The 19,474-nt window shown below is 33.9% G+C and overlaps 1 protein-coding gene and 2 pseudogenes across 1 annotated transcript; 1 reads left to right on the forward strand and 2 right to left on the reverse strand.

Moving 5' to 3' along the window:
• Positions 1 to 177: 177 nt before the first annotated feature.
• Positions 178 to 1,204, reverse strand: LOC125854841 (F-box/LRR-repeat protein 13-like; annotated as a pseudogene).
• Positions 1,205 to 1,294: 90 nt separating this feature from the next.
• On the forward strand, positions 1,295 to 2,828 carry LOC125854842 (F-box/LRR-repeat protein 13-like; annotated as a pseudogene).
• Positions 2,829 to 13,238: 10,410 nt separating this feature from the next.
• LOC125854843 (ATP-dependent 6-phosphofructokinase 6-like) lies at positions 13,239 to 14,738 on the reverse strand. The gene has a single exon (XM_049534427.1). The coding sequence runs from the start codon at positions 14,736 to 14,738 to the stop codon at positions 13,239 to 13,241; it is 1,500 nt and encodes a 499-aa protein (XP_049390384.1).
• Positions 14,739 to 19,474: the final 4,736 nt, after the last annotated feature.

Below are 19,474 nucleotides of genomic sequence, written 5' to 3' on the forward strand. Positions count from 1 at the left end.
TAAGCCAAATCTGACCATCTAACAATGTAGCTGGATAGTAGAAGAAGTACCCGACTTTAGAAAGTTGACCGAAAGATTGCAAAAAGTCCAGAGAGTTTTGTATTAACACCAGTAGTGTTTGTATAATGTGTAAAATTTCTCGAAATTGTGTTATATTTTAAAGGGGGTGCTGTCTCTTTATGTTACCTATATACCAAAAAGAAAATAAGGTCTTCATGACAAAACAAACCTCAGTGAACCAAGTCCCAATCGTTAACTCGGTTACATTGCTCAACTTTTGAAGATTATCTTCGATGGTCTCCTTATAACTCGATGTTCTTCAGAACGAAACATGGCACTAGCACTATAAGTACCTTAAGCAATCCAAGAACAACTCATTCGGAAAGTAAGCTTAGCACTGACCATAAAGGATACATTTACTAGCCTACACCCGAGATCATACATATCTTCGGAGATCTCCAAATGCTAAATATGTGGGGCAAAAAATATTCAAAGACAGGTCATCATCTTACGACTTAGAACTTAAACCTCTTTAAATTTGAAGAATTGATTTCCAAATGATGGAATCCGGAGAATTCGAGGATTTCCAAAGCAGGACAACCTGAGAGTATGTTTACAATTATGTCATCATCTACGGTTATGTCATTCAACCGTAGGGTCCTTAAAGACCTCCAATCTATGACAATTTCCTTATCAAGTGTACAACACGTGAGATCCAATGTTATCAAGGAACAACACTTGTAGATAGTGTCGGGCAAGTCAATGGAGTAATTCTCATATGAATCTGACAACAATACAATATTTTCAACATTCTTTTCAACAACAGTAGCAAGCCATCGGGAGATTGGGAACAATAATTTATTTTCTCCTCTTCAGTAGGAACCCATCGGCTGATTGTGAAATCTACTATGTTATCAACAAATCCAATTCGTTGCTCGTATTTGGACATGTGGGTGAAATTCAAATGAAAGTTTTTAATTTTGGAACAAGTAGAATGATCTAATACATGATCGACAAAGGATATAAAGTTTTTCCTTTGCGATTTATCTTTACAAGAGAAAAAGAAGTTATCAATTGAAGGCAATAGATGCTTCCATATTTTTGAGAGAAAAAATGCTGTGAAGGCATCTTTCATTGGCAAAAGTGAGAGAATCTGAATAAGAAGAGAATCCAGCAACTTACTGATTCGACTTCGATCTTCAATTTTTTTTCATTTGCTTATTTGACTCTTCAACCCTTTTGCAAGGCCGTAGATCCATCTTTTGGGTGCAGAAAGGTACATACAAAGCAAAAGATGGATCTATGGCCTTGCAAAAGAGTTGAAGAGACTAATAAGCAAATGAAAAAAAGTTGAAGATCGAAGTTGAATCAGTAAGTTGCCGAATTCTCTTCTTATTCAAATTCTCACTTTTGCCAACGAAAGATGCCTTCACAACATTTGTTCTCTCAAAAAGGTGGGAGCATCTATGGTTGTATATTGATAACTTCTTTTTCTCTTGTAAAGTTAAATCGCAAAGGAAAAACTTTATATCCTTTGTCGATTATGTATTAGATCATTCTACTTGTTCCAAAATTAAAAACTTCCATTTGAATTTCACCCACCTACCAAATACGAGCAACGAATTGGATTTGTTGATAACATAGTAAATTTCACAATCAATCGATGGGTTCCTATTGAAGAGGAGAAAATAAAAATAAATTATTGTTCCCAATCTTCCGATGGCTTGCTACTGTTGTTGAAAAGAATGTTGAAAATGATGTATTGTTGTCAGATTCATATGAGAATGACTCCATTGACTTGTCTGACACTATCTACAAGTGTTCTTCCTTGATAACATTGGATCTCACGTGTTGTACACTTGATAAGGAAATTTTCATAGATTGGAAGTCTTTCAAGACCCTACGGTTGAATGACATAACCTTAGAGGATGACATAATTGTAAACATACTCTCAAGTTGTCCAGCTTAGGAAATCCTCGAATTTCTTGAATTCTTCAGATTTCGTCATATGGAAATTAGTTCTTCAAATTTAAAGAGGCTTAAGTTTGAAAATCATTTGTCGTACTATAACTCTGATGATCTCTCTTTGGATATTTTTGCCCCATATATTCAACATTTGGAGATCTCCGGATATATGTATGATCTCAGGTATAGGCTAGTAAATGTATCATATGTGGTCAGTGTTAAGCTTACTTTCCACATGAATTGGACTTGGTTTGATCAAGGTCCTGATGGGCATCAAGTTATAAGGACACTCATCGAAGATTATCTTCAAAATTTGAGCAATGCAACTGAGTTAACGATTGGGACTTGCTTCATCGAGGTTTGTTCACCTTATTTGCTTTCTAGTATATAGATATCAAAAAGAGAAAACGCTAAGAATATAACACAATTTGAGAACTTTTACACTTTTTACAAAGACTATTGATGTGAATACAAAACTCTCCTGACTTTTTGCAGTCTTTCTGTCAACTTTCTAAAGTCGGGTACTTCTTCTACCATTCAGCTACATTGTTAGATGGTCAGATTTTCCATCACATTATCTGTCTACACAATAATTTTCTTCCTTTCATTTGTTCTTGGTTTCTCAATCGTTCACTTTATTGGGATTACCACCTCAGGTACTGATGCAGTTTGATAAGATGTTGCTTTCAGAATTGAAATGCAAGTGTCTAACTCTGAATTGACATATCACAGAGTCTTATTTCTATAGAGCAGCTATCCTGTTACGAGCCTCGCCTCATGTGAAGATACTCAACATAACCATNAGAAGAGGAAGAAAATTGCTAAGGGACTCATTTTGTAAAGGAGAAATTGCTACAAAGTAAAACTTTTGGAATGATCAAATTGAGGTAATGAGGAATTGAAGTACTTAGTTTAGAGTGATATTTATAAGCTGAGTGATTTGAATTAATGTCAATATTGTCACTGTGTACCTTAATGATGAAGTTAATAGAAAGTAAAGAGTTTTAATTGTTATTTTTGACTTCAATGAAAGTTAGTTATTTCTTCCAAATTTGGTCATGTTGGGAAAATAAGACTAATTAATTCAGATAACTATCCAACATATGCAATCACATGGAGTACTTGACAATTGTTGTGTTACAAACACTGAAAAGTAACGTTTTGCGACCTTCCTCTTCCCATTTACCTAGTGCTCTCTGGACCCAATTTTTGGCAATATTACACTATATATGCATTAGAATTAATTACGAATGAATTAGGAACAATTCTGTCAAAAACATTAGGTAGATATAGTACTATTTCAAGTTGGAATATATTTATTCTAAGCTGACTATATTTTTTTGGGAAAATGGTCAAAAATATTCCTCAACTTTGTTTTATTGGTTGACTAAGCCGTTGCCGTTAAAATGAAGTTAGTTTTACCCCTACTGTTACTAATTTCACCATATATATGTACCCCTCATTTGACGGAAAGTCCCAAATTGACTCAAATTAACCAATTTCAATTGAAATTACCCGATTTCATCTTTTTTATCCAAATTCGAATCCAACCCACAAACCAAAACTCATGACAAATTAAATCACAAAATCAATTTCTTCTTCATCTTCTTCCTCCCTAAATAAAAATAATAAAAATTCATCTCTTTACTCCATAAAAACTTCATACATTTGCAACAACATATATTCTTGTGAGCCAATATTAATGGTGGATGAGCAATTGAAGAAGGCTATAAATGCAAATGTGGAAAAGGGTATTTCTGCAAAATCTGAACTTGGTTCTTCTTCTAGTGATCAAGTGGATGCACAAACCTTGGATTCATGAAATGGGGTTGAAGAAAGTGATGAAGAAATGTGGATACAAATTTCAGGTGATAAAGAAGTTAGATTTTTGCAGAAATTGGGCGTTCCTGTTGTTGACAATTACAGTTTTTTGTTACGTGAATTTAGCGAATTGGATGATCTTAGTATTTCTGTTTAAGATAACTATAGTTCCATAAATACTATGTTCTAAACATGCAGCAATTTTAGGTGATTAGGTCCAATTTGTGAATATTAACAGTGGCAATTGCAAGTCAATGATTAAGTGTTCATGTGTTACGGAATTTGTTGTAATGGTTAAAATTTTGAATGCAACAATGGGAATTTGTTCCTCAAATAATAATAAAAAAAATCTTCCATCCGCAGCAAGTGAAATAAATTTCATCTTCTTTAGATTTTCTTATTTTTGGAGTTCCTTGGAGATTGATTTGAATTTGTAGGGTTAGTAGTTGATTTAGATGATTTAAAATGATATATTTGTTTGGGTTACTTGTTTGTTGGGTCGGGTGCGGGTTAGAACAGGGATGATGGTTTTTTTTTCATTTTCGGGTAATTTATTTTGATTTGAGGTTTTTCGTCAAATGAGAGATACATATGGTGAAATTAGTAAAGGTAGGGGTAAAACTAACTTCATTTTAACGGCAAGAGATTACTCAACCAATAAAACAAAGTTGAAGGGCATTTTTGACCCTTTTCCCTATTTTTTTTTTATGGGTGATGAGCTTGTTTAATAGAAAAATATGCAAATGTTTCATAAATATAAATTAATTACAAATGTATACCCCTTACATTGATGCCCACTAAATAATTATAATATTTGCCCAACTGATAATTTTGCTTAACTGATATTAAATCAGTATATATATATATATAGAGAGAGAGAGAGATATTTACTATGAATAAAGAATAAAAATAACAAAATGAGAAAAGAATAAAAGAAAAAATAAAATTAATTAATGAGAAAGAACAAAAATAATTAATAATAGGACAATTTTTGGATTGGAGTGAGTTGGGCCTAAATTTTAAAAGGCTGAGGGGCGAAATTGAGCCTAAATTTAAGAGTAAATTTTAAGTTTAGCAAACATAAAAATCATATTTGTATGCTATAGCTATAATTTGCATAATTGCGCTCCATAACAAATTTTATGTTTGCTATGGAGCATCAAATTTGTATAAATCGCAGGCAGACATTAATTCGTTTGTATAAAAGCGCACCGATTGTGTATGTATATTAGTTAGATAATTGTATATATATAACTACTATGTATATGTATCAATGATTGTTTTGTATATCTGCATAAACTTTGAATTTGTATACAATTGAATCGAAATAAAACATTTGTATATCAAATCTTTCTCTCACTTGCTTTATACAACATACATTATGCATTGTAAATTGTATAATTTGTGTTTGTATAAAGCGAGAAAGACAAAAGAGAAGTGGTAGGAAAATATCTGTATTTGTATAATTATAAGTGTATAGGACGAAAATATATGTATTTTGTATTTGTATATACAGTTTTCTCTCGCTTTATACAAACACAAACACAATTTATACATTTGTGTTTGTATAAAGTGAGAGAGGTGAGGGAGAAAGGTGAGCGAGATCCTCTGGGGAGAGAGACGAATGACAAGTGTTTGCTACGGATTACAAGTAAATGAAACTGTAGTTATAACATTTAATTTGAATTAATAGTTTGCTATTTTATACAATTTTCCCTAAATTTAAAGGGGGTTGAAGGGAAATTTGGCTTAAATTAAATAGAAGTATGTGCTATAATTTATTTTGGATCAATAAGTATTTGCGAATTCGTTTAGACTGAACTATAAAATTATAATTATTTTGTATTTTATGGTCCATTTATATAGTTCCCCTTATTTAATATGTTGTACTCATATGGATTATTTTGGGAGAGTCTATAGGGAATTATAGACTACTATGTATATGGGTTTAAGAAATATCACACAAAGTTAATAACATGCATGCATCACATGCATTGAATTAAACACATGTTGAAGTATTTACAATTTAGAAGTAATTATAAAATGCTTCTTCAAAACCCACAACCCAAAACCCAAACAAAAGTGGACTTTAAGATGGTAACGATATATCTGAATTATTCCGAAGGATGGCAATTGTCCTAACTCCCAAGGTGGCTTTGAAATAGTCAAGTCACATAACAAATTCACAACATCTATGTACTGACTTTTAATATATTTCATCCATCTCAATTTATGTGACACACTTTGAATTTCTAGAGTCAAATAATTCTTTTTTAATTTAACTACAACTTTTTCTTACATCTTTTTAAATATTTTAAATTGACAATTAATATGACTTATAGTACTTTCTACCTAATTTCTAACTACATGTAAATTCTATTTCATTTTTTTAAAAAAATATATCATATCTAAATCTACTATCAAAATTCAAAAGTTTGATACTCAATATTTGAATCGTGAATTTTAAAAAGTCAATATGAAACATGGAATCCCAAAACACAGGGATACGTGCATGCATGCAAGAAATATGCAACTGTTAAGAGGATAAATTTGTTTTTATTACCGGGTCGGTACACCGATAGGCCGCCTACCGTCTTACCTGGCTGGTCTTACCGGCCTGTGGGTGAATCCGAATCTGCCCATCCTACTAATATATGGGTGGCTTCCGGTCCGAACCTTACCGGACGTGGGCCCTTACGGTCTTAATGGGCTGAAACTGTTATGATTTGTGAAGAAGAAGATTGTATTAAATGAATAGTTCTGTTACAAGCTATACTATTTATACAGAAAAAGATTAGGGAATATAATACTGACAATTCCTAACTAACTAACTGATGACTCATAGTCTGTTAATTTATTCTAACCAACTTCTAACTAACTAATAGCTGTACATTTAACATCCTCCCTCAAGCTAGGAGTATGAAACACATTCTTCATTCCTAGCTTGGTAAGCAAATATGTGTGTTGTGGATGAGTGAGTCCTTTGGTGAACAAATCTGCAGGTTGTTCTGTGGTCTTCAGATATAGGGGTTGAACCAGTCCTAGTTGAACCTTTTCCCTTATAAAATGACAATCAATATCTATATGTTTAGTTCGTTCATGAAAGACTGGGTTGGCAGCAATCTGTATGGCAGATTTACTGTCACTATATATAGGCACTGGCAGGTTTAGTTGTACCCCCAACTCCTTAAAAAGACCAATCAACCATATAAGTTCTGCAACAGTTGAAGCCAAACTCCTATACTCAGATTCAGCTGAACTTCTTGAGATCGTATCCTGTTTCTTTGACTTCCATGAGATTAAGGAACCTCCATATGTAACCATGTAACCGGTGATTGATTTCCTGTTGTTTGGGCATGCAGCCCAATCTGCATCACAGTATGCAATTAACTGATCAGTTGCGTTGGCTGCCATAAGTATACCCAATCCTGGTGCCTGCTTGATATATCTTACCACCCTTATTGCTGCTTCCATATGAGATGCTTTGGGATTGTGCATGAACTGACTCAGGAGCTGCACTGCAAAAGCTATGTCCGGTCGTGTTATTGTTAGGTAAAGCAGCCTTCCTACTAACTTCTGATACACACTAGGATCATCCAGGACCCTATCATCTCCAGATTCAGTAGGAAAATGTAAGTCAAATTCTGCAGTTGTGAGCTTTTGGTTCAGCTCAACAGGAGCTCCAACTGGTTTTGAATTGGACAAGCCCATGTCTGAGATTAACTCAAGACAATATTTCCTTTGATGCATAAGTATCCCTGATTCACTTCTGGCAAATTCAATACCCAAAAAATAACTCAAATCACCCAAGTCTTTAATCTTGAACTTGTTCTTGAGAATATCTTTTGTTTCTAATATCAACTTGTGATCATTCCCTGTAATAAGTAAATCATCAACATATATCAATACCATCACTTAACTCTCTCCTTTGTGCTTGGTGAATAATGAGTAATCATAGTGACTCTGCTGAAAACCAGAATCAACTAGTGATGTGGTCAATTTAATGTTCCATTGCCTGCTGGCCTGTTTGAGCCCATAAAGTGATTTGATGAGCTTGCACACTGTCCCTTTCTCCCCTTGGTGAACAAATCCTGGTGGTAATTCCATGTATACTTCATCATTCAAATCTCCTTGAAGAAATGCATTGAACACATCCATCTGATGGACTTCCCAATGTTGTGCAGCTGCTAGACTTATGACAGCCCTGATAGTTCCCATTTTTACTACAGGTGAGAAAGTCTCTTGATAGTCCAGCCCTTCCTTTTGATTGTAACCCTTGGCTACCAACCTAGCTTTGAACCTATCGACCTTACCATCAGACTTATACTTGATTTTGTAAACCCATTTGCATCCTATTGCCCTCTTATCCTTAGGCAGCTGAACAATCTCCCATGTATGATTAGTTTCCAGTGCATGTATCTCATCTTTCATGGCCAAAATCCACCTAGAATCTTGTAGAGCTTCCTGATAGGAAAGTGGTTCTCTTTCCTGAGAGAACTTGGTCACATAACTCCTATATGCTGGTGAGATGCTGTGATAATCTACTACATTAGCAATAGAATAAGAGCAATTGCCAGACGTAGTCTTCTGCTTTGTCAGTACGTAGTCTGTGTGCCAGATGGGAGGCTTAGCATGCCTGCTAGATTTCCTAGTTATAGTAGGTGAAGGAACAACAACAGGTTGTACTGATGAAACCTGATTTTGATCCAGAGAATGATGATCATGTGTTGTTGTGTCGGGCTGCTCAGTGGTTGCACACGGACTAAGATCAGCATGCTCATTAACTATAAGTGGACTAGGATCTGTATTCTCATCATCCCTATTTGCAGTACCATTTTGTACTACATTCTGGAAAACAACACATGGTGTAAGTTCATCCTCTGTATGGGAAGACATAATAGGTCCATAATCATCTGCTTCAACTAACCCTGGTGCTTGAAATGGAAATTTATCTTCAAAGAAAAGAACATCTCTGCTGACAAAAACAAGTCTGGACTCAACATCTAATAACTTGTATCCTTTTTGACTAACAACATATCCTAATAGCACTGCTTCTCTGGCTTAGGTGCAAATTTATCATCCCTTCTGTGACTTGTAGCAAATGCCAAACAACCAATCACTCTCATGTGAACTAAAGAAGGTGGCTTGTGATATAACAGCTCATATGGAGACTTATGTCCAAGCACAGACAGAGGAACTCTGTTAATGATATAAGTGGCAGCTTCCACACAATCTCCCCAAAATCTATTAGGTAAACAACCTTGAAATTTAATAGCTCTTGCAACTTCCAACAAGTGTCTATGTTTCCTTTCCACCACACCATTTTGTTGTGGAGTGTATGGGCAGGACCTTTGATGAATAATACCATGCATTATAAACAAATCATGACAAGTAGAATTCAAAAATTCACCTCCATTATCAGATCTGAAAACTTTGACACATTTATCAAATTGGTTCTTTATCATCAACAAAAACCGTCTCAATACAACAATTACATCAGACTTTATTGCCAGTAAAAATGTCCATGTCCATCTAGATTTATCATCAACTAAAGTAAGGAAGTATTTCATTCCATTATATGTAGAAACCTTATATGGACCCCAAACATCCATATGTACCAAGTCAAAGACCTCATCTACGACAGTGTGACTTACAGGAAATGAGACTCTAGTCTGCCTAGCTTGTGGACAAATGAGACACTGATCAATGTTAAAACTACTACAAGTAAATTCTTTTATTTTCCTTATTACTCCCATGGGAACATGTCCTAATCTCTTATGCCAAAGAGCTGGATCTGTTCTAACTGCAGACATTGTTTGAATCCTTGCCTGCTGTTGATCTGCCTTCCAATTCAGTACATACAGTCCATCCTCTACATCACCAATCCCCTTGACCTTCCCAGACAAGAGGTCCTAAAACACACAGTATGTAGGATAAAACACAACACTACAATTCAATTCTTTTGTCAGTTTGGAGACAGACAAGAGATTAAACTTAAATGTTGGTATACACAACACATTTGTGATTAGGTCATTTTCATTTATCTTCAGACTACCAACATGAGACACTATAGCTGATGCACCTGTAGGTAATTCCACTTTTCCTAAGCTTCCCATTATAGTCTTAGAATGAAAGTGAGTGTGGTCATGAACCATATGGTCAGTTGCCCCAGTATCTATAATCCATTTCAAGGAAGAAATGGAAGAAGAAGTAGGATTACCTGCCATATAAGAACCTTTATGTGGATCTTCCATCATCTGGTTATTCTCATTCAACACATTGAATATCTGAGCAAGCTGTGTTGGTGATGAATTCTGCATCATTTTTAGTAACTGTTCTTGTGTGACGTGATTTCCTCCTTGATTTCCTCCTGGTGACTGTTCTCCCATAACTGTGTGTGCTTTCCAGTCCACATGATCCTGCATATTCGGCATTTGTCTTTGTGGGTTAATACAATCCCCCATTACTGTATTGACCTTCTTCTTACCCTTGAAGTTATCAGGATATCCAATAAGCAAATAGCAATTATCCTTCACATGACCAGTTGCATTACAGTTATCACACTTCTTTAGTTTGTTACAGTCTGCCCTAACATGCCCCTTCATATTGCAAAAATCACAATACAAGTTCCTTCTAGGATATGGCTGTCTGTTGTTGTTAAATTGTGGAGGCCTAGCAGCCCTACTAGAGTACATAGCTAAGGATTCCATTCCTTCATGAATAGAACCAGCAATACCTTTCTGACTTTCATCCTGTATGATTAAGGCATATGCTTGATTCACATTAGGGAGGCAAGACATCATCAGAATATGGTCTCTCGCCTGCGAATAACTTTCATTCAAGCCCATTAGGAATTGCAGTAACTTCTGATACTGCATCTGTTCTACATAGTCCTTTGCCTTATGACAGTCACAACTAGGTGGAGGTAAGATTGAATCATACTCATCCCATAGACTCTTCAATTTAGTAAAATAAGCAGACACAGTCAAAGTTCCTTGCGTGCGAGTGAAGATGTTTCTATGCAATTGAGAAAGCCTAGATCCATTGATTTTGTCAAATCGTTCCTTGAGATCAAGCCATACCTGATTTGCACTTGATGAATAGAGAATGCCACTGAGCAGATCTTTACTTACGTTGCAGGAAAGCCAAGTGATCACAATCGCATTGCATCGATCCCAAATTTTCTTCAAAGGTCCATCGAAATCACTTCGTAAGACAGAACCATCAATGAATCCCAGTTTGTTTCGTCCAAGCAGAGCAATCTCCATAGCGCGACTCCATAATGTGTAATTCTCCATCCCTGTCAGCTGAATTCCAACAGAGAGAGCTCCAGGCACATCAGATGAACTCAAATAAAGTGGATGATTGGGATCAATTGTCACAAGACTTCCATTTCCACCATTGTCACGCTATGCTAAAGCTCTGTCAGTAGATACTCCCGTTAATCCATCTTCGATCGCCATCCTGAAACAATTCTGGCAGAATCTCTAGATCTATCTTCAATACCTGATAAATCCCTAGAATCGCCCTCCAAGCTTTGATACCATGTTAAGATTTGTGAAAGAGAAGATTGTATTGAATGAATAAATTTGTTACAAGCTATTCTATTTATACAGAAAAGGATTAGTGAATATAATACTGACAATTCCTAACTAACTAACTGATGACTCATAGTCTGTTAATTTATTCTAACCAACTTCTAACTAACTAATAGTTGTACATTTAGCTCGTTCCTCAACATGATACACATAATGTTGAAAGTAAGCTTCGCAGTAACCACAGCAGACACATCTAGGAGAATACACTTGAGATCATAAAGACCTCCTGAAATTTCCAAATGCTGAATGTACGGGGCAAAAATTTCCACACAACGAAGACTTCCATCATTAATCAACCATTGACCATTCAGCTTCAGTGTCTTTAACTTTGAAGACATAAATTCCAAGCGATGAGGACCATTAATCACAACTAAATCATGTAATTCCATATCTTCCAATACAGGACAGCCTGACAATATTTTTGCAATTTTGTAATCATCTATAAGAAAATTCCCCAATTTTAGGCTCTTTAAAGACTTCCAGGCTATGACTGTGTCATCAAAGTTAAAACGACCCAAAACTATTGCTAATGTTATCAGTGACGAACATTCGCAGAAAGATTGAGGCAATGGGAAAGGGGAAGTGATTAAATCTGTAGACCAGAGTGGAAGATGTTCCACTTTTCTAGTAGCAGCAAAATTAAGCCAGTCGGTGATTTGCCAGCGGCTTTCAACATCGCAATAACTGTAGTCGAGTTCGAATTTTTGTATTTTGGGAGAAACAGAACGAGATAATACTCCCTCCGTCCCTTTTTAGTTGTCCACTTTAGAAATGGCACACAGATTAAGGCAACAATGATTAGCACAGTGAAGTTACAATTTTACCCTTATGACAACTTTTCACTTCAAAATTACAACCACTTATTTGAATTAAAGTGAAATAAATTGGAGGGAAACAACATACACTTTTACAATTTTCAAGAAGTGTAAATAAGGGTATAATAGGAAAAAATTTGTTGTCCTTTCTTGATTTGTCAAAATGGACAACTAAATAGGGACAACCAAAAAAGGAAATATGGACAAGTAAATAGGGACGGAGGGAGTATATAGTTAACAAAAGATGTGAAATTTTCTCGGTAATTTGTATTAGCAAAACTGAAGTTATGAATGGAAGTCCAGAGATAACGCCACCTTTTAGAGAGAATGCATGTTGTGTATGTGTCCTTTGTCGCTGAACAAGACAGAATTACGTTTAAGTTGAACAAATAGATATATACGTTTAAGGCACATGCTAATATCAACAGAAACATACTTGGACTCCAATAGCACCTGTCACTTTTGCAATTTTCTCTACATTGCTCCATAATCATGTTCAACAAAAAAACCAGAACGGTAGCTCTATTGAAACAAAGGCAAAATAGAAACTATTTCTCACCAAATGTTACACTAATTTTTGAAACCCCTCATCGTTCGTCATTGTTTCAGGCATCTAAATTATGCCTCATGTATAGATATTTCAGACGAATCAAACAAAAGATGTAATCATACATTATTTCCTCAGTTATAATGTGGAATTGCTTTTCTATTCCCCTGCATTAGCTACATCTTTCATGGAAGATATGCAAACAAGTTTGCAGTGGGTGATATATTGATAAATTCAGACTTGACTAAGCTTAAAATATGAAGCACACATTTCCAGGTTATAAGGTATTTTACAAACATGAGGCAATGGATGCAAGTTATATGCAATGTACTATACAAATCTGATATATAAATGTTGTATTATTGGCTTCGTTCAGTAAAGCAATTTTATTGAGATTACAAAAGTGTAGGATTCACTCACAAATTGTCAAACTACTGTTACATGGGACCATATATTTATATATATGTATAATGTTCAAAAAGTTACTAATTATCAAGGATTTGTTTCTCCATCTGACAATTGAGTAGGTGGTTCTTCGTTCTTGTTTGCTTCGATTATAACTCTGGTTGTCAAGAAGCTAGGTTGATTTGTTTCTCCATCTGATAATTGAATAAGTGGTTCTTCATCCTTGTTAGCTTCAATTATATCGGCTGATCTCGTTGTTGACAAGAAGCTAGGTTGATTGGTTGAAGATAGAAGTTGCGCCCACATCATGTCCGTAATGTCAACCTTGTTTTGCTTCTCAGTGATCCTATCAAAGGGTATGTAAGCATGTGTGTTGTTGACAGGACCAACCGTAAAGCCTGTGTACCCAGCCATTGCTCCATGTACCGCGCTTTGAGCAACAAGAGTGCAATACACATTGTCAGATGCATTACTTGCAATAGCCCGAATCATGTATGTCGGATCTATATATTTAAGATTGATCATCATCTTCTTTTCTTTCGAAAAATGCTCCTTTATCTTTTTCGATATCCATAAACCAACATCAACTTGCTCATCATCTTGTCCGGCACCTTCAGCTACAGCTATAACCATGTGTCCATTCTCTTTCAGCCTTTGTTCTATATACTCAAACACTCCACCACGTCCTTCAAGATAGTAATGAGATTCTGGAATCAAACAACAATCAACATCTCGAGTAGCAAGACTAGCATACATCGCTATGAACCCACTATTCCGTCCCATTAACTTCACAACCCCAATTCCATTCTCAAAACTGGTAGCTTCAACATGAGCAGCACTAATAGCACGTTGAGCTTCCTCAACCGCGGAATCAAAACCAAAAGACTTGTCAATAACTGGTATATCATTATCGATTGTCTTGGGTATTCCAACAACTGCAACATTCAGACCACGCCTTGTAATTTCCTCAAATAACACCGATGCTCCTTTCTGTGTTCCATCTCCTCCAATTATATAAACCTGATTGATACCCCGATCCTGAATGCTATCAACTATTTTCTTTGTAACATGACCTCCTCGAGATGACCCAAGAATCGTTCCACCACGTTTATGGATATCATTCACAACCTTAGGTGTCAAAGGAATCGTGTTTTTGGAATAGAAACCTCGATATCCTCCATCTATCCCCATCACTCTTCTTACACCATACATAGAGTATAGGCCACATACTAATTCCCTGATAACTGTATTGAGACCAGGGCATAAACCTCCACATGTTACAATACATGCATTAACATCATCCGGCTTAAAATAAACGTTTTGGGAAGGACCAGCTCGACGAAAATGTATCCCTCTTGAACTATTCTTGCGGACAACAATGTTTTGAGCAACTGTATCATCTTTATCGACAAAATACTGATTAACGACTGAATAGGAAGGATTTTTCTTCAATGGATTAGGATACGTAGGAAGACTAGGAATATAATCAGACAAATGAGGAACGTCTTCAAGAACATAACCATTGTCACCCATCACAATCTTCTTTTTCAAATTATGCACTGCAACACTATCAACCAATGATCCCATAATTCAATTTGAAGGAAAATATTTTGTTTATAAACTCAAAAACTCTAATTTCACTATAAGAAACTAGGTGACAAAGCATGCCTATTTATAATACTAATAAACCAAATTAAGGTAGGATTAGAAAACGTATTCCAATATGAAAACAAATTACCAAATAATAAATCCTAAATAAACTAGAATTCTTAGTCTAACTTTGAATTATTATTTTCAACATCCATTATGGTAAGTTACCTAATGTTTTTTTTATGCACGGTAGAATGGCATATAAGTGCATATTTTCCATGTCGTCACCTAAAGAATTTTGTTGCAAAAAAAAATCTCATCTATCTTATTCATGTAGGGATTCAATTCGTCAAAAATTATACTTATATATAATATTCTTTTAGAATTCCTTGATATAAGAGAATTACATATTCAAACCCCAAGTATATTTTTTTGTATTTTATTAAATATCGTTCATAATTTTATTTTTTTATTGCGCTACTATCTAATTAGGGTCACTATCTATGTCCATCAAATTTGTTTTTTTATCGACCATTTGTTAGAATAGAAACAAATAAGTCTATTTAGCATGTAGCCAATCTCATGTAAAAAGACTATGATCTACTCTATGAGTTGTCAAAAACAACCATATAAACTTGAAGCTGTAGTACATCACTAAAACTTGTAAACAATTAGGAGAGGCTGTTGTTAGCTAGTTGGTTTAACAATTAGGAAAACAATTTTTCAGATTATTTTTTTTCAACTTTTTATATTTAGTGAGTCAAAATATTTTCACCAGAAAAAATAAGTTTCTTAGAAATTAAAATAATACTCTCTTCATTTCAAAATAATTGAATTATTGGGGTGTTTCACCCTTTAAGAAAACAAGATTAGGACATAAATTAGACATTACTTTCCATTTTTGCCTTTACTGATTATTATCAAATTAATCTTTAGAATAATTAATTTTCAAAGCAATTAAAGTTTCTTGAACTCATCACATAGAAAATCCAAATGAAGGGTAAAAATGAAAGAATATTTTAAAAGTAATTTTGAAGATTGAACAATTGAGTTAATTTGACATATGAAAAATATCTAAACAATTCAATTCTTTTGAAACCGGGGAGTAACTTCCTAATGAGAAAAAAAACACGTTCCTTAAATGACTTTAATTTCCATGTTGATTATCTCCCTCCATTCCCAACACCCCACCTGGCCACCCCAACCTCCCACCCCTACCCCTAACACCTCCAAAACTAGTCCAATTTCTATTTTTATCGGTCTTTCACTTGATATTTGGTATTTGTATTAGAGCTTGATTATATATATTTGAACCCCACGCATTGCAAGACCTATTTTGGAGGCAACGCAATGTTCTTTGAGAAAATTATATACTTGCCAAAAATAATAATACTAATAAGAAGAAGAAAATCACTTAATATCTTTTTTTAAAAAAAAAAGATATATTCAAAGGCATTCTTCTTCATACCAAATACACTCTAAAAGGCAAACACTTTCTAAAGACCTGCCTAAGCAATCATAATTTATATTATTTTACACTAGAATAAGCAGAATTTTTTAGTTTATTGGTAAAGTTCCAAAAAACACAAAATAGAATATAGAAAAAGGAAAAACCATAAGGAAAGCTAATTAGATGTTATTTATATGATGTATATCAAGTGGTTATAATAAGATTGCCCTAGCTAGGCATAATAATGACAGAAAATACAAGTAGTAATAATCAAAGTCACTTGGACCCTTTTGAAAATGTAGAGAAACATCAAACATAGACAATTAAAAGATTCCCCATTACATAATTATATGTCAACTTCCCATGGTCATCATTTTTCCACATTCATTCATATCTTTTGAAGAAGAATATGGATGATACTGGTTCTAACAAAAAGAAAGGCTAATTAATATATACTGGTTCTAACAAAAAGAAAGGCTAATTAATATTCCCTCCGTTTCATTTTAATAGCGATTTTAACTCTTTTCACGTTCATTAAAAAAATATTAATATTTTCACACAAAAAAATTAAAAAAAAATCAATATTATGATGAGAATATGTTTTCCAACATGCATTTTCTGATAGAAGAGGCTTATGTTTATAATAGTGGAGTAGAATCATCCAATTTTATTTTATTTTTATGGTTTTTCATTTGGTGTCTGAAGCCTTCATTGGAGAGCCGATTTAATTCGGATCACACACTACATAACCTATTCGGGGTGGTACTTCCAACAAATTTTTCTTCATACTCATGGCTTGAAATTGAAACCTCTGTTGAAGAGTGAAACAATTCCACCTCTGCATCATGCTATTATTTTATTTTGTGTTGTTTATGCTTTTTGTGAAAATAATAGAAGTCTTATCAGTAAGTTTGAAAACTGAACACTACTATGGTCAACATTTCTCCTCTTTAAATAGGGAAATTTAAATGATTGTTATTGCATTTGCCTTCTCTCTCCACATGCTACCATTAAAGTTTTCAAAGACAAATGAGAAGAAATTTTGGGCCGGGCTTTCACTTATAAAAGTTACAAGTAATAATGTGATGGGGTTCAAATTTGGTTTGATTGCAATTCCTTCTCTTTTTTCCCCTTTTCAATTTGGTTTTCATTTTTAGAAATGGCACAGGAAAAATACATTAATCATTGAAGAAAAGTACAATGCCCAAGATATCGAAAACATGATTAAAAAATCTTAAATGTAAAAATACATGTAAACAACAATATATCCATCATTAGATTCTAAAGTTTTGAATATATGAATTTAAATTACCTAAATATGTGGTTTGTATAGTGTAACTTGTATAATTAAAAAATTATATATATATAACACAAAGAAATAACAAACATGGAATTGACATGAAATAATAAGTTACATCAATAGAATGAGCATGAGTTCTTCACTAAGTCCACGAACTCACATTTACTTCAGTTATGTAACGATTGGTGGAGTTCTCAGGTTNCACAAAGAAATAAAAAACATGAAATTGACATGAAATAATAAGTTATATAAATAGAATGAGCCTGAGTTCCTCACTAAGTCCACGAACTCACATTTACTTCAATTATGTAACGATTGGTGGAGTTCTCAGGTTCTTCCGTAACAATTGGACCCCCAACTTATCTGAAACTTGTCATATTTGGTCATAGTTTGGTGTTCGATCCTGTTTTTTCTAGTTAGATGAACTTCGTCGATATGACACTGATTATAATTGTTTTGACTTTGGGTCTTTCATGGTCAGGTTTACCCTTACCACTCACATTACGAATATATCATTTGATGTTATCCCAACTACTTTTAACTTATTCTTCCTGTCACGTGTCGCTTCTTAATTTTCTCAAGTCTAACTTTTACCCTGTATGAATAATCTCCCTACTTTTTGGATAGTAATGGAACTGAAAAGAGGTATTATATATCTTTTTCTCGGTGGAAAAGCATAGAATCACCCTAATACATTTTAAGTAATTGTCTGGTTAAATACCTTGCTAGAAAAATCTATTTGAAATAAAAATTGATTAATGAAAGAAATAAAGTGTAAGAGAATTTGAATGACAAAGTCGTCCCAGATTGTGCTACCAATTAAGAAGAATTATTATATTTGGAGTTTTCGAAAAAAGACTCTAGTAGGTATCCAGAACGATTTTGAGGACTCAAATGATTGTTCCTTCCGAAGGATGTTTCTTCTATAGAGAGACGTTAATTCAAATATTGTGTGATCATTGTAGTATATGTGAACTATCAATAACAATGGATTGATGGAAGAGATCATAAATATACTTTATACAATAATTTCAAAGTAAAAAACTTAGAAAAAGCTACTTGGGTATTTATTTATTTTTACCATAAAGATAAGCAAGTATATAATGAAATTGCAAAAAGAGGTCCATTCCATTGCCTTGTGGTTATTGACCTTAACCAACTCCAATTTCTAAAAGAGAAACTTGAAAGAAGCCATGATGTTGATTATGTTTCACTAGTCATAAATCACGAAAATCATCCAAAAGACAAAAAGACAAATCAAAATGCCAAAACCAAAGATAAACAAAAATAAATAAATAATCAAATAGCATAAATACAATAACGTCCCTATACAAAATAAAAGAATGTGGGACTAATACAATAATATGTTGTCTTCTATTTGGGCCAAAAATGAAAAAATTGATAACAAAATTGTCCCGTCCCGTAATTGTTCTCAAAACGGAATATTGACTAGGTTTGGACTATCATATTTAATTGAAAATAAAAGAACCAACAAAGGACGTGGAACAATGGATGAGACTAGTTATTTTTTAGTCAAAAATTTGAATTCGAGTATGAAAAAAATCCTAAATAGAAAGAATTTTCTCCTAAAAGGGGATCTTATATAATCCAAATTCGAATTAATCGAATTCCAATATGAATATCGAACCCGATTGAAAACCAAAAAGAAAACAAAAGAAACTATGGACCTACAAATATTAGGGGTCCTTTTTTAAGCTCACACTATCCTGTCACTTTCCCATGATTTCATTTTTGGATATTTGATGTAAATTCCCCACAAACCAAATATCTTTCTTTTTCTCAACAAATTAATAAAGGTCACTTTCCAACTAAGTAGCAACATTTTTATATTTGGGGAAAAATATTCTTTATCTTTTCTTTCTTGTTGGGGGGTAAGGTACACAAGAGTTTAGTTTAATTGCTAAAGATGTCCTTGTTGTATTTTTAAAAAAAATGTAATTAGACCAATTAAAACTATTTAAA

The sequence above is a fragment of the Solanum stenotomum genome, chromosome 2 (assembly GCF_019186545.1).
Source record: "Solanum stenotomum isolate F172 chromosome 2, ASM1918654v1, whole genome shotgun sequence".
NCBI classification, from domain to species: domain Eukaryota; kingdom Viridiplantae; phylum Streptophyta; class Magnoliopsida; order Solanales; family Solanaceae; genus Solanum; species Solanum stenotomum.

Bases quoted from the DNA above. Each gene is read 5' to 3' on its own strand.
- LOC125854843 (XM_049534427.1), bottom strand. From the start codon at position 14,738: ATGGGATCATTGGTTGATAGTGTTGCAGTGCATAATTTGAAAAAGAAG.